General features: G+C 50.4%; 1 protein-coding gene across 1 annotated transcript in view; it reads left to right on the top strand.

Annotated features, from left to right (window-relative positions):
- DNHD1 (dynein heavy chain domain 1) overlaps positions 1 to 16,338 on the top strand; it is a 69,438-nt gene that overhangs the window by 24,293 nt on the left and 28,807 nt on the right. Inside the window, 13 exon segments of the mRNA XM_033118899.1 lie at positions 2,503 to 2,660; positions 3,134 to 3,291; positions 3,293 to 3,624; positions 6,292 to 6,419; positions 6,519 to 6,717; positions 7,098 to 7,189; positions 7,736 to 7,943; positions 9,377 to 9,502; positions 9,823 to 9,920; positions 10,029 to 12,915; positions 13,120 to 13,297; positions 13,463 to 13,655; positions 13,885 to 14,173. Of these exon segments, the coding sequence (XP_032974790.1) occupies positions 2,503 to 2,660; positions 3,134 to 3,291; positions 3,293 to 3,624; positions 6,292 to 6,419; positions 6,519 to 6,717; positions 7,098 to 7,189; positions 7,736 to 7,943; positions 9,377 to 9,502; positions 9,823 to 9,920; positions 10,029 to 12,915; positions 13,120 to 13,297; positions 13,463 to 13,655; positions 13,885 to 14,173 (5,046 nt within the window).

The raw sequence follows: 16,338 nt of genomic DNA, 5'->3' as shown, positions 1-16,338 counted from the left end.
GAGGCTCGCAGTGGGTAGATTGGAAAGCCAGTGATTTACTCTTCTAGGAAACAGGAAGGTTGTTCTGTTTCCTCACCTCACCCGAAGGATGGTGATAACCAATAGTGTCCACTTCCTGCAGAGACAAGATTCTGTCAGACCCATGGCCCCCGGGCCTGCTTTCTTTATGAAGCTGGGAGGCCTTGGAGCTGGGGCCTGAAAGAGTTTGCTTGGAAGTGCTTGCCTGCCTACCCCTCCCTGCCTTTGCTCTTCAACAGATGAAGCACATGCCTTATTAGATATTTTATGGGCCACAAAACTCCCCCACTCTTTCCCCACCCCTGTCTTAAATGTACAGGGGATTCAGGCTGGCAAAGAAAGAACAGGGAGGGCCTGCTTTTGTTCTGACCCTCTTTGGGGCAGGCTTTGGCTCCACTGCTGCTTGGAAAGCCTGTTCTTTCTAGTTTGTTGGCTTCTTGATCCTTAGTCCAGGATCAACTGGCTTGTTCAGAAGGAGCAAAGAAAGCATGGGGTTCAGAATCCTGGATCTGTTTTTCACTGGTTTATACAACCTCAGATTACTGAGCTTCAGTGCCTTTATTTGTTACATGGATGTAATAATGCAGTCACTCACAGGGTCATGGCAAGGAGGATTAAACGAGATATTATTTGCAATCCTTCCAACACTGAGTATGGCATGCAGTAGGTGCTTAATGTTTTCATTTCACCTTGTCCCTTTCTGTCTGCTCTTGTCCTTCTTGCTGATCTAATTTTATCTTCTTATCCTCCAACTCTGTTCCACTTCTACCTGGGCTCCCTTGAACAGTGAATGATATAATTACCCACTCTGGTGAGTTGTCCTCACTGGGAACTTGACTTCATCCGTTACCATTCCCTCTCCCTAACTCCACCACATCCAACCTGTTGCCAAATCCTTTCCATTCTTCTGTCTCCTACATATCTCTCAAATCAGTTTTCCATCTGTCTCCACCTTCAACCCCAGACCTGGTATTTTATCCGTCCATTGCTCCTTTATACCGCACAGTGTCGCTGTTGAGCTCCTCTCTGCCTTCACCTGTCTGAGGCTGCTGGAATAAAAGCAGCACCATGGCAATGGCCTAGCTGCTGTCATAGAACAGAGGGATAATTTGAAAAAGGATAAATTTGCATCCTTGTGTTCTGTTCAACCTTGGGTGCCCCTTGATTGTTTTTCTCAGTCTCGACTCTTGGTTGAGCCCACTTCTCTTGGTTATATCCTCCATGGCTCCAAAAGGGCCATATCCAGGATGCCTCAATTATGTGTACCTGAAACTCTCTATCCCCTTTTCCAGTGGAAGAGATGCTCATAGGAGATAAGTTGATTTACTTTTCACCTCTCAAAACATAAAATGTAACAGAGTGGAGACACGCTGCCTGAGTTAGAATCCTTGCTCAGCCACTGTGTGATATTGATAAAGTTACTTAACCTCTCTGAGCCTGTTTGCTTATCTGTAAAATAGGGATAATAATAGTATCTATCTCAAAGGATTTTTGTGAAGATTAAAGGGGTTAATACAAGTAAAGTAGTTGACATTGTATCTGGCATGTAGTAAGCAATCTATACTGTATTTCGTGGTATGCTTCATACAGTATTTTTATATTGTGTTTCGCTCTTCTGCACATTATTTTAATTGACATCTCTGAACTTAACAGGCATGTTACAATTAATGGCATGTCAGAGTTTAGGTGGCATCACTTTCTTCATGGTATATAAAATAATGGTGCCTCTTGCAATCAGTGGTATCTTAGATTTGACGAGGTCCCATGTCGGTATTATTCCTTCCTTCGGAGACAATGGGGTTGTTCATGTCACCAAAGGCAGCTTCCAAGATTATCTTCCAAGATTATATGTCAGGTGTCATATCCACCTGACAGCTTCTTTCCTTTAATTCTTAAAAACAAAAGGCAGTTTATACACTCTTCTTGGTAGCTCTTCGACTAGAGCAGAAACAGTAAGACTCCCCAGTCAGGAAACTTTCATCTCTGGCAGGACATTCTGCTATTCATGAACATGTCATCCCCATGCCTTTGCACATGCTGTTTTATCTACGTGGTGTGCCTTTGCCCCTAGGAGCACTGACTACTCAACACATTCAGCTCCCATGCCCCGCTCTCTGAGGAGGACTTTCCTAGCTTCCTGCGCCTCCTCACCTTTCACCATGCCAGGTTGAGGGCTCTGGGGCATTCATAGAGCATTTATGACGATCTGTTTATATATCTGTTTCTGTCACCATATTGTGAGCTTCTGAGGGTAGAAACCCTTTCTGCCTCACTCACTCACCCTTGTCCACTGGTGCCAGCTCAGGCCCCAGTGTATAGCAGCTGACTGGACACTGGACAAGGATGCAGTAAGTATTCAGTGAGTGAGGGAATGAATTCATGATCTGGCTTCCCGTTCCCACTCCCACTCTGAACCCACAGCACTCTCCCAGTACCCCTTCATTTTCATGCACCCCTTAACACCTAACCCTCTCCTGTCTTCAGAGTCCAAGCTGGAGAGCATCAGAAAGGACATTCTTGCACAGGTACAGAATGAGTGCTGGAGCCGCAGCCAGCAACTAATGAAAGAGCTCGCAGATTTCATCAAGGTCTTCCAAACTGTCATCTCAGACTTTCACTCCATTGCCCAGTGCTCCCAAAAGGTGGGCTCTCCCTGCTTCCTTCCCAGTCTACCCAGGGCCCGTGCTACTGAAATGCTCAGCCACTCTCTTAGGGTCTCAGATGAACTCCCAATGGGGCTTGATGCTCTCAAACTATGCTAACGTACGTGATCTGCCCTTGCTAATTCTCGCCCTGTTCACCTTGTTCAGTTTCCTCGTGGCAGTGGGAGGCCCCCGTGTAATGACAGAGATACAGTCCTGCTTTCAGAAATAAAGTTCTGCTCTGTGTGACCGTCAGATAGGGACCTGTGGCCCTGTCATCAGGATAATGATTTGGTGGGGGAGGAGCTGTGGGTCAGATGGGGATCTGATCCCAGATGTCCCCTGTTTCCAGTGGGTTAAAAGGCAGCTGCTGGGGTCTGGAGCCTCCAGAAAGTGGGAGTACCCCTCAGGGATGGGCCCCAAGAGGGGCACAGGGTTGTGGGGGTGCTGATCTCATGTTGTGGCCCCTGCAGTTGAACGAGGCCAATGACCAGTACAACAAGCTGGAGGAGCGAATGGAATACATACGGTCACTCCATGAACTCACCCGCAGCCACTTTCGCCTCTTTAGTGCTGAGAATGAGGCGCTGGACATCTCGGTGAGAAGGCAGTTCAGAGAGTCACTCATCCCTCTCGGTCCCCTCCCCACAACCACATTCACTCAACTGCTCTCTGCTTGCCCCACAGCTTCTGGATATGTGGGAGGCATTTCAGTTTGAGAGAAGCCAGGCCTCGGAGTTCCTGCTCAGCAAGCAACATACCATCGTGCCCAAGCTGCAGCAGCTGATGGCAGCAGCACTGGCAGAGCTGGAAGGCCTGATTGAGAAGGCCCTGTCCGGGCCCTTCATGGACCCTGCGCAAGAGCAGAGGAGCACTGAGTGCCAGCTCCTAGCCCTGGAGCGCCAGTTCCAGAGCACAGCCAGCCACCTCAGTGAGCTGCACCGTGCCTACGCCACCTTCACTGGTACTGAGGATCCCCGCCCCTCCGCCACCACCTGTCATAGGCCCTCCAACTGAGATAGGGGTTGGGACTTAGGGTCCTGTGTCCTGTGTGACCCTAAGCAAGTCTCGGGAATCTCATACCTTCATTAATCTCTTTTATAAATGAAACTGCAGCACCAAATCTTCATACGTTGGCCGTAAGTGCTGTGCTTAGGGTGAAGAGAGTCTCGGAGGGGAGGCAAACAGGTGAGTGTTCCATTAGAATGTGAAGGGGTGACAGGGCTAAACGCCTGTGCAGGAGAACGTAAAGGTGTCTTTACTGTAGTGCTTAGCTTTTGTGTAGCCCTGTCCCACCCAGCCCTGTACCAGGCAGCAGGCCCCAGATAAACAGAGGTCTGGATGCTCCTTAGCCATTGCTTTCAGCCAACGTGCGTTAGCGAGGCAGCTGCTGAGGGCCTCACTGGCTCACGGGGGAAGGCCAGGACAGAACTTCTGGTCTTAGCCCTTCCGCACAGTGCTGGTTCCCTTCTTCACGTAAAGAATTTTGTGGGCTCAAGTTTTTTTTCTTCCTCGGATGCAGTCACTTTTCTCGGTCACATAAAGTCCCTTGGAAAGCACATTGCTTCTGAGTTGCCTGTGGTCAACTACCGGCTATTACCATGTCTGCCCGTGAGCATCCCCCATCCCAGGGCCATTTGGCCAAATGCGAGGTGTTGGACACTCTGGGGCCATGCTCAAGCAAGGGACTTTTCCTTTGGTTAAGTATCAGGAGACCCTCAATCCTGTAGACCACTAACGTGACCTTTCCTGTTAGGTTTGGAGATGTCTGTGAAAAGGCGGAGTAGTAGACTCAGGCCCTGTGGTGCTAGGCCCAGAAGACCCCACAGTGTTTTTACTTCCTTCTTCCATCCCAGTCTCCTCACCAGACTCCCAGGTTTTGTTAAAATAATCTAGGCTCTTAGTACAGATTATTAATACTACTCTTTATTTTTTATTATGTACCTTTTATTCATTACTTTTGACATTTGTTTTGTTTTATAAACTTGTTAACAACTATTTTGACATCTAAAGATTCCTGGTTTTGTTTATCCACTACTTTTTTTTAAAATACCACATCTTTTCATTATTTCCATTATTTCCTTGGATGACTATAATATTTCTTTGAGTATTTCTTTTTTCTAAGAAAGGAATTGGAGGTGTGAAAATTTCTAAGCTCCTATTGCTGACAATGACTTTCTAATGTCCTTATGTCACAGCTTGGGTAAATATTAAATTCTGAAGTCACAAAATCTTTTATTCAAACTTAGATATTGCTTCATTGTCTTCTGGCATTGTGGACAAATCTGATATCAACCTCATGTTTTTTCCTTTGTAGAAAATCTGTTTATCAATTATTTGATAATGGCTCTTATATTTGCTGTGTTCTCCTTCCAGAATTTTTATTTGTTATGTTGGATTTTCTGGATCTCTCCTCCATTTCTTTTGTCTTCATCATCCCTCATTTCTTTGTTCTTTCTGAGTTCTGGGGAAATATCATAACTTGTTTTATAAGCTTCCATTTTCTGTGGTATCTACTCTGTAATTTCCATTGCATTTTAAAACACACATACACATGTTGTAGGTGTATGCATGCTTACGTGCAAATGTATATAAGTGTATGCATGTATGTATATATACCTGAATATATCTCCTAACTGTCTACTGAAGAGGCCAAGAAGCAAAGACACCCCAATAGCAAGGAGTCACACTGTGCCCGGATCTTAATTTTTAATACCATTTCCACGAAAAGGAACCAGGGCTCCTCAGACAGTGGATGATTCCAGGGCTGTGGCAGGATAGGTACAAGATGAGCCTGGAATACCGTTTAAGCAAGAAAGTAAGGAAGTGTTAAGTTCTTTTATGAAGTGATGGGAGCATGTGACAAGGACACAGAAGGGATACCAACTGGCCAAATCTGGGACAATTTGGGCACCAAAGTACAAAGTAAACTATTGGAAAAACAGGAATATATTATCCACACTAATAATAAAAAGGGCTGTGGGGATGCTCTTAACGGGGTGGGCTGCACAGGCCGCGTTAAGAAGGCGAGGTTTGAACAAGGACTTGCATTTGGTGAGGGAGTGAGCCAAACGCTTTTCCAAGGGAAGAATATTGCAGAATGAACTGTCAGTCAAAGGCCCTCCACAGGAAGGAGCATGCCTGGAGTATGTGAGCACAGGAAAGAGTGCTGTGGCCTCAGTGAAGTGAGTGAGATGGAGAGTAATGGAAGAGGAACCCTTCCCTTTCATTGCCATCACATTCTTCCAAGATATTCTAGCCATGGAGTAACTGTCCCTTGGATTGTCTCCTCCTCTATTGTTGTACTAAATAATTTTGGACCCCTCACCCTGGCACTTTTGGGACCCCCTCTTCTGTGATAAATAGGAAAAATGTCTAAGAGATACATTGTGAGGAGTACGTTTATTTCCCATTGTGGGTATTACTGGGTTCAAGAAGCCGATTTTCCTGATTTCCCAACCAACTTTTCTCAGGATTTGGGAATGGGATAGCGAAAAAAATTCACGAAAATGGGCGGGAATTTCTGCCCGGAAACCCTACTTCTGTCCTTATGGGCTCTTGACTGACCATCCCCCACCGTGCCCCCCCACCTCCATGCCTAGCCCAGGCCTCAGTCAGTCCTGTCTCATAGGGGATAAGAGTCCTGTGCCGTTGCCAATCTGTGGGACCCGTCCTATCGTGCAGCAGCAGCGTATCTGGCACCTGTACCGAGTCATTTCTGAAAACATCAGCGAATGGAAGTGCATGGCTTTTGCCAAGGTGCTGACACCCTCCTTTGGAGCTCCTGCCTGGGAATGGAGTTTTCAGGGGGGCGGTGTGGAAGGGTGTCCAGCTAACAGTGAGCCCTTCTCCCTCCAGTTCAGCCTGGCTATGGCCCAGGAGAAGACAGATGGCTGGCTGACAGAGGCATCCCAGATGGGTGCCACCCTGGGGCTGCACAGCCCAGTTCTGCAGTGCTGTGTGCACATTCTGGAGGAATTTCGCAGCTACCTGCCATTGCTTACCAAGCTGGGCAGCCTCCAGCTGCAGAGCCTCAATCTCCAAGCCCTCCTGCGAGGTGTGCTTGGGTACCATCAGAGAGGAAGGGAAGGACATAGGGGTTAGAACAATGCGACAGCCCAGTTCCCTGCCACTCCTGTTGGAAACACCCTCCCTCCCTGCCTTCCCCCAAGTACTGTACTCCCCCGCCCCCACCCCATACCACCATGTGGGGCCTCCCTGCTGACCTGAGCTGGTTCAGGCTGGAGTCAGCTCTGGGCTCTGTGCTGTGCTCTGGACCTTGGGTTTGGGGCTCTTGGCTCTATAATATGTTGTGCTCTCAGATCTGCCATCTGGGAGTTGGGCTGGGCTGGGCTCTGGGTCCCGGATCTGGCTTGGGATATGGGCTGGACTCTGCCATATGCTGGTGTCGCTCTGACTTATCCCCTATACCTTCAGCCTTAGGGCTGGGCAGTCTGAACATAGAACTCCTAACACTGAGCCAGCTGCTTGCTTGTCCGCTGCTGGACTTTGCAGATCGACTCAATCAGGTGAGACCCACTGGAGGGAGGGAGGTGGTTCGAGTCCAGGACATGTTTGCTGAGCTCTAATAGAGCCAGTTAAGGCCTAGCAGCCCCTTGAGACAAGCGGGTAGCAGATATTGGCTTGTGTGGGGGTGGGTGGTTGGGAGGGTTGAGGTTGCTGGCCTGCTGGGAGCATATGGGGATCTGATGGGTGATTTCAGATTCTCTGTGACTGAGAATATGCACCCCCCAGTGGAAGGAAGTGGGTGGCAGCCCCAAAGTTGTGGGTACACAGGATGGCAGATGTCCCCACCCCAACACTTACCCTGTCCCAAAAGAGCACATGCTGATTGAGGTACTGTCTGCTCAGCTGGAGCATTGCAAAAGAGGGGGTTTCGGCAGCAGCCCTATGTCAGAGTTAGCTGCTGCTGGCCTGCCTTTGAAGCCCGATGGTCCCACTCTCCATCTCTGAGACCTCCACTCCCCTGAGTCCTGGCGCTTGAGTCCCAGCTCCAACGCTATCCCCTGAGCCATTACCCGGTCCTGGTTCCTGAGACCAGGTCCTGGTTCCAGGTCTGGCAGTGTGAAAATGAACAAGTTCATGCCCAACAGACCCTGCGGCAGCTGCAGTGGGTCTGGGAAGTGCGCCAGCTGCGACTGCTCAACTTCATCCTGCATGTGCCCTACGAGCCCCCAGTCTTGGAGCGCTCCAAGAGGCACATGCTCCGCAGTCCCCACTGGGACGTAGTGGCCAAGGATAGTGGCACCTTCATTCTTTCAGGTGAGACCCAGCCCTTGTGGCCCAATGAAAGCCCCCTGTGGGGGACCATATTCATCCACCACGTCCACCACGCCCTGCTGGATCTGGCTTCTCTAGCTAGGTTCCTGTCCTTCCTGGACAGCCTGAGATATCAGTCTGTTCTGAGACAGCATCTTCTATGTAGCTCCTATACAGTCTTAATCTTCTTGGGAGTTCCCACCCAATGCCTAGCCTCTTCAGCAAAAGTCCTTCCCATTCTGGATGTACTAAGAAGTTCCTCACGGTCATGTCTCTCTACCTTTCAATGCTCTGTCCTAGATTTTATCCTGCCCCACTCATTCATTCCTTTTTTGTTCCCTCATCAAATTCACCCACCTCCTTTGAACCAAACGCAGGAGATGCTGAGATTTACAGACAGACGTCCCGTCCCTCAAGAGCTCCCAGTCCAGTAGAATAGAGATAAGTGCATGACGGAGCACCTAACCGAGGGCAGTAAAATCTCAGAAAGAGGACAGCTTCAGAGGACCAGGGAAAGTCAGAGAAATCTTCCCTTCCCTTAGGGAGAGGCTTCTTGCTGACTTTTGAAGGAAAAGGAATTTTCTAAACTTGCAAGGGGAAAGGGCATACCAGGGAGAGGGAACAACTTATGTACAGGCACCTAAGATGGTACAGTTAGGGAATTGCCAGTAGAGGAGAAATTCTCTTATCCAACAAAATTGAAATCCAACTGGCACATTTAAAAAGTTAGACACATAGGGAAATCATAAAATATGATGCATACATGGCTTAAGATTTTTTAAAACATATAAATGTACACTTATTTATAATCTTTTAACCTAAGGACGAGCTTTACTTTGATTCGCAGTCAACTAGTGGAAGTTCCTCACTGCCTTTCTCACCTTCATGTATTGTCTACTATTTCTAATTTCAGTTTCTGTAAAGTAGAGCAATGACATGAAGACATTGTAAAGTTACCTGGGTCCAGTACTTTTCTACATTTTTATTATAATTTCCTGATTTTTGAAAATTGGCCGACCTATACTTAATTTAATATCATTTTATCAACTCACCTTTTTATCAACTCACCTTTTTATCAACTCACCTTTTTATCAACTCACCTTTTTATCAACTCACCTTTTTATCAACTCACCTTTACTAAAGCCTTTAATGATTTCCATAGAACCCACAACTCTTTTCTCACTCCTATTTCATTGGTCAACGTAGTAGCTTAACTTCTGTAACTGAAACTGTAACTCACATAAACAGGTTTTCCAATACACTCTGGCTCTTGGTGAGCGCACAGTTCAACTAGTGGAAGAAAAAAATGTTTGGGTTTTCTAGAGAATAGCTTGAGGTCTGTGAGTTTTAGTGTATTTTGGGTATTAGTCACCCCTGTCCTTGTCCCATCTGACTGCCAGCTCAGCTCAGCTCAGCTGGAGCCCACTCTTCCTTAGATTACAGCAGCCTGCAGGATTCTATCCAGGAAAGTCTTCAGGTGTTGTTCAAGATCCTGGCCATACAAAACTCAGGAGACTTATACAAAATAGCTTTGGAGTGGGTGACCATCATGTATGGCCTGGGTGAGTGCAGGCCTCTCGCCGGGCTGATGGGTGGGACCTAAGGCAGGATGGCCCAGAGGGATGGGGTGAGATTTGGGATTTGGGTGGGGAAGACCTGAGGGACAGAGTGAGGATCTTCTTCAGGGTTATTTCTTGGGCGGAGATGAGCCCAAGCTCTTTATTCACAGTGAAAGGTTTCTCTCCTCCAAGCAAGGTCCTCGGGTCCTGCTGAGCAGACTGTTTTGGGGTGGGGCAGCCTGAGAGGTCAGTACCAGGCTGGACCCCCTTGCAGAAACTAGAACCCTAGTCTCTCTCCAGTGTTCCTCTGGCTACTCACACAGGTGACGTGCTGGACGCGTGGGAGACTTTTCAGCAGAAGTGGATTTTTCTGAATAAAGTTCTACATGAGATGAAGATCCAATTTCCCAGTTCTGACCTGGTAGGGAAGGGGGTGAGGTAGGGTGGACAAAAGCTACTGAATAGGGATTGGGAGGGGGGAGCTGCCCCGTCACATCCACCCTCACTTTTACCCTCTCCTTCATCACAGGACTCCCGTTTCAAGGCCATGGATGAGCAGTATCGGACCCTGATGCGGATCTCTGTAGCTGACCCTCTGGTTCTGTCACTTATAGTGCCCAGTGCCAAGCGGAGCCCTTATTTCCAAGGCCAGCAGCTGCAACAACTGCTGCAAGCAGGCTCAGCAGAGCTGGAGGGCATCATTATTGCTCTGGAAAGCGTGCTCTATGGGTTCTGTGCTCAATTCCCCCGCCTCTTCTTCCTCAGTAACAGTGAGTTAGTGGCCCTGCTGGCTGCCCCACTAGAGTCATGTGAGGCCCAGATATGGGTACGACGCTGCTTTCCTCATGTGCATGCTGTGAGCTTCAAGTCTATCCCCACAGATAGAAACATGGAGGACCAGGAGTCAAGGCCAAGCACACTGACTCAGGTGGAGGCACTTGTAGTGCTAGGGGCAGGTGGGGAGGAGGTGAAGCTGCAGGAGTCCCTTCCTTTGCATCCAGATTTCCCCAAATGGCTGGCGTCTCTGGAAAAGTGTCTGCGTTTGGCATTGGTGCACCTACTGCAGGACTGTGTGGCTGCCCATCTGGCTCTGGGTCCATCCCTAGACAAGGCCTTCAAGGAGCTGCCCCAGCAAAGCCAGTTGCCCCTGCAGCAGTATGTCCACCACGGGCTAGATTTAATCAAGGCTTTCCCATGGCAGTGTGTGCTGGTGGCAGAGGAGGTGGTATGGCGGGCCGAGATGGAAGAAGCTCTGCTTGAGGGGAGGACCCTGGCCATGGTCTCCGCACATGTATGGAAGCTGGAAGGACTGGTGCATTTTGTACGGGCCCAGAGGGCCTACCAAGGTGGGCAGCCCCTGCCCTCTGTCCGCCAGACCAGCCTGCTCAGTGCGCTACTAGTCATGGAAGTGACTCACCGGGATATAGCACAGCTGCTGAAGGAGCACCAGGTCTGTGATCTGGCAGACTTCCACTGGGCCCGCCAACTCAAGTACCACCTGGGTTCATCTCGCACCATCCCCAAAAGTCCCCTGCAGAGTCTCAAGACTATTGTATCTACTGAGAATTCCCTGTCACCAGCTGCATGCTGGATAGAGGTGCTAGGCCGGTCCTTTCTGTACAATTATGAGTACCTGGGTCCCAGACTGGAGTCTCTACCCAGCCTGCTGCCTGAGCGCCCAGCCCTTGTACTGTTATTGGCCCTGGAGGAGGTGGCCTGTGGGACCCTACTGGGCCCTGATGGTGTAGGCAAGGTAGCAATGGTGAAGAACCTGGCATGGGCCCTGGGGCGCCAGCTGGTGATGATGCACTGCTTGCCTCAGATGGAGGCCCAAAGCCTGAGCAACTACCTGAATGGTGCCCTGCAGGGTGGTGCCTGGCTACTGTTGGAGGCAGCTCAGTACCTGCCCCTTGGCTTGCTCTCTGCCCTGGGCCAGCGCCTGGCTGAACTGCACCACCTCTATGCCCCACTGTACCGGGAGGCTTCTGGAGGCATCAGTACCATCGACCCCACCCACTCCCAGTTCCTTGGCAGTGGCTTCTTTGAGAAACATCACGTGTATATGCGTCTTGGCTATGGCTGTCTCCTGACGCTGACTGCCCTGGTCCCTGCTGTGCCCGCCAACCTGCGCCTGCTACTGCGGCCTGTGGCATTCACACTGCCTAACCTACAGCAAGTAGCAGAGCTGACCCTGCTGGGTGCAGGGATGCGGGATGCCTCCCGCATGGCTACCCGCCTATCCAAGTTCTTCTCCCTAGAGAGTGAGCTCGTGTCTAGGCCCCTGCCCTGCCGCCTACGACTGCTCAAGCAGGTACTGGCAGACATGATACAGGCTCTAAATGTGACCAAGGAAGAACCCAACTCCCAGCAGTCCTACAGCCTAGCTGCCATTGAGGAAGCCGCCCTAGTGCGTGCTTTGCTACACTCACCAATATTCAGCGTTCTGGATGGGGTCCATCTTCACAACCACCAAAAGCTGCTCAGTGGGATCTTTCCCAGTGCCAGCCAGGTGCTGGCAGAGCCTGTGACCCACAGGCTGAGGAAGCCACTGCTGGTGGAGGAATTGCGGCAGGCAGGCCTGCATCCCAGTCCTGATATTTTGGGGTCCCTGGAGCAGCTGAGCCAGGCCTTGTGCCGGGCCTCAGGCATTTTGCTCCTGGGCCCTGCAGGCAGCGGCAAGACCACTTGTTGGCACAGCTTATTTCAGATCCAGAATCAGCTTGCAGCCAGGGAGGTCACCTCAACACAGGGCTATCCACCTGTGGAAATTACGCACCTGTATCCCAGTGTCCTCAGCCCCCAGGAGTTCCTGGGATGGCTAGAAGGCCCCTGCTGGCACCAAGGCATCTTCCCCAAGCTGCTGCATGCAGCCAGTCAGTGTAAGACTGTGAACCCAAAAAGGAAGGCACGGGGATCGGTGGGGGTCCAGCACTGGATAATATGTGATGGGGCCTCCAGTGCTGCTTGGCTGGACTCTGTCACTTGCCTCCTGAGCGACCCCCCCCAGCTTACCCTCCCCAATGGTCAGCAGATAGAACGACCCCCAAGTACTTTTCTCTTGATGGAGGTGGGAGACACAGCAGGCATGTCCCCCACAGTGGTGGGCCGCTGTGACCTAGTGTGGTGTGGTGGGGAACAGACTTGGCAGGGGATGCTCAGCACCCTGATGGCAGCCCTGCCCTATGAGTACCCCCTGCAACCCCAGACGGTCACTGAGCTCAATCACCTGGCTGAAGTGCTGGTGCCCGCAACATTCCAATTCCTCACCCAGCAGGGTGCCAGCTCCCTGCTGCAGGCACATGGGCAGCAGGCTGTTTGCCCAGGCGTGGCTGAAGTCACCAGCCTGGCTCGCCTTTTGCGTTGTCTGCTTGACCGCCACCTGCGCATAGATGAGGAAAAGAGGGCACATATCACAGGTGAAGGGAAGGGAAAGAGAGGGCTGGTGTGAGAACTATGGAGGCTTGAGGATAGATGGCAGATGGCTAGAGCCTGGAGCCTGGGTTCTTTGGTGGACTTGGGCTTGGGAACTGAAAGTGAGAAGTAATAGAGCCAATTTCTAATCTCCCCACCTCTACTTCTTCCTGCTGGGGCTCCCATTCTGGCCATGGTGACCTTTGCAGAGGACCTCCGCTATAGTGATCCTGTAGCCCAAAGCTTCAAGTCCTCACAAAGCAGCTCTCTGAACCAGTCCCAGGTTGACGGCGGTGATGTGCCTCGTAAGCACAGGGAGCACTTGCTGGGTGTCAGCAGCTTTCTTTTTGCCTTGATCTGGGGCTTTGGAGCCCACCTTCCCTCCAGGTATCTACAGGGGTTGGGGATGGGGGATGCAGAGGGCTGAGATGGACTGGCCCATGGGAGTCAAAGCCCAGGTGACATGCCTGTCGGGGGTGGGTGGAATGTGTGCGTGTGTCACAAATGGTACGGTTGTAACTGACACTCTTGCTTGTATATCCATCGGAGCAGGCTCTGGCCCCTCTTTGATACCTTCCTGAGGGGTTCTATTAGTTGCCTCTCCAACTATCCTGAGCCATCGCCCTCAGCACTGGTGTTTGATCTACACGTATGCCCTGAAGATGGGACACTGGTCCCCTTCACTGGCCAATACCTGGCCAGCTGCGTCAAGGGACTTCCGGGCACCTTCACTCCTTCTCCCCAGGTGTGAGGACAGTGTGCGACCCCCTGGGGTTGGGGTTTGAGGAGATATCCTGGGGGAGTCTACATTCTAGGCCCAGACGAGGCTTCTATTCTTTGGTATGTTTTCACACAAGAATACATGAAGTATTCCGCAAGTACAGCTTTAAGACAAGGCCTCCAGACTTTTATTTTCATCTTGATTACTGTCTTAAACCGGAGCTGCCACAGTAAGCCCTGCTCCTGTCCTGCAGACTGAACGGCTCTTGTATGTGGTGGACCTACTTCTGAAGGAGGGACACCCAGTGCTGCTGGCTGGAGAGGCAGCCACCGGGAAGTCCGCATTTGTGGAGGTGCTAGTGGAGCCACGTCACCCTTGCACGTACAGCCGCATCCACCCTGCCTTCAGCTCCATCCACCTTCGCCTTCTGCTGAGCCGAGGGGTCCAGAGCCAAGCACGAGTCAACACACGGCCTGGGTGGCACCTGGATTCTAAAGGCTCCCTCCTCTTCCTGCTGGAGGATCTGCACCTGGCTGCTTCTGGTGAGGAGCTGGGAGGACGGGAGGAAGGACTCATTGTCATCTCTTGAGACTGTTAAATCCCTAGCAGCGGTCATCGACTCTCAAATATACACCTACAGACTAAACCGCAGTCTTCCTTCCATTCTTAATATCTTCTCATTCTACATACACTCCCCGAATAATCTTACTCTTCTCATGGCCCCTTCCACCGTCTCTATGCTTTGACTGCGAAATCTTTATCTCCAACCCAGTCTTCTCTTCTAAGCACTAGACCTGTGTATCCAACTACCTATTGTGTATCACTACCTTGCTGTCCCATTGCACCTCAAATTCAACCCTGAACTCATCATCTTCCCCCAAAACCTGCTCCTATGTGTCCTCTTTGTAACACCATCCATTTAAGCCAGAAATCTTATTGACATCTCTCTCACTAATGTCCAATCACTATGACTCTCAATTTTGCCCCCTAAATATCTCTCAAATCTTTCCACTTATTTCTATCCCCTCTTCCCTGGTTCAGGTAGTCATTACCTGGAACTTTGGCAATGCTCTTGCAAGATTCCTTGTGACGAGGCTTTCTTCTCTAGACTCTTACATTATGTGCTCCAACTGGACTCAGCTATGGACAGGCATCCAATAAGTCATGTTTCCTCTGGCCTCTGGGACAGCTGTCGTCTCTGCCTTCTCTCTTCTATTGATCTAGCTAAGCCCTACTTTTTACAAATAATCTCAGGCAATATCTACAAGAAGCCTGAGCCTCCAGCCTAGGTTAGATACTCATCCTGTAGTCTGTACAAAAACCTGTGACAACCATGGTTGTATGATTGTATGTTTACTCATCAAGCCCTTCCACCACACTGTGAGCTTCATGAGAACAGAGATGTGTCTCATTAATTTTGATAGACCCAACAGGAAGTAAGTGCTCAGTAAGAGTTTGTAGAAGAAAAGATAAGAAGGGAGAGGGGAGAAATTGTGATGAAAGTTTGGGATATTGGGAAGTTTAAAATTTAAAATTTCTAATGTGGTGTGTTTCTAAATTGTGACAGTCTCAGAATATGGCCATGGGAATGGGCAGAAATGAAGAATAGGCACAGAATGGTGGAGTCAAGGAAGTAAATGGGCTAAAGTGTTAGATGGATTGTCCAGTTAGACACCGAAGTCCCTCATGGAATGTAGAAAATTTGAACCAGGTGGTATAAGTACTTGATAATAGTAGGTACTTTTTAGTGTGTTGTCGTGCGGGGCGTCCAGCGGGGTCTTTGGTCCCACTCCCCACATAAGAACGCAGGACATGGTGAGGCCAAACAGGAACACCCACGGAGCCATAGGTAGGGGAGTCACACCACTATACTCTCACTGGCAACTGGGTTGGAGACACAGGAACCAGGAGCAACACAATTCTCAACCCTCACTGTGCCGCTTGCAGACTCAGCCACCATCTTCTTGCTAGCTCCCCCTTTTTTTGCTAGCCTAGCCACGGCAGTTATATTCATGGCTAATGGCTCACTGGTTACAGCTGACGGCCAACTAGTCACAGCTGCTGGCCATTTGATCACAGTCGATGGCCATTTACTACCTGAGCCAGCACCTTTCTATGTGAGGCCAAGAGCCTGGAAACTGCTTTTTGGGGTTCTGTCCCCACACTCCACCCCTACAGGCTCTCGCCTCACAATCTACGCGACAAGCGTCTTCCGCGAGGGGCCCTGTGCGAGGAGCCTGGAGGTGAATGCTATTTCCTGGACACAGCCAAGCTCTCTGGTCACAGCCAGGGTTTCTCAGGGCACCACCAGTACTTCTGGGCACAGCCAGACTTCCTGGACTTCTTAGGGTACCACCAGTCTCCCCGGGCACAGCCAGGGTTTCTCAGGGCACCACCAGTACTTCTGGGCACAGCCAGACTTCCTGGACTTCTTAGGGTACCACTAGTCTCCCCGGACACAGCGAGGGCCTCTCAGGGCACTGCCACACTCTCTCTCTGGGCACAGCCAGACTTCCTGGACTCAGCCAGGGCTTCTCAGGGCACTGCCACTCTCTCTGGACACAGCCAGACTTCCTGGACACAGCCAGGGCTCTCAGGGCACTGCCACTCTCTCTGGACACAGCCAGACTTCCTGGACACAGCCAGGGCTCTCAGGGCACTGCCACTCTCTCTGGACACAGCCAGACTTCCTGGACACAGCCAAGGC

The sequence above is a fragment of the Rhinolophus ferrumequinum genome, chromosome 11 (assembly GCF_004115265.2).
Source record: "Rhinolophus ferrumequinum isolate MPI-CBG mRhiFer1 chromosome 11, mRhiFer1_v1.p, whole genome shotgun sequence".
Classification (NCBI taxonomy): Eukaryota; Metazoa; Chordata; class Mammalia; order Chiroptera; family Rhinolophidae; genus Rhinolophus; species Rhinolophus ferrumequinum.
Note: the sequence above shows the minus strand (reverse complement) of the source record. Positions and strands in the feature narration are given on the sequence as shown.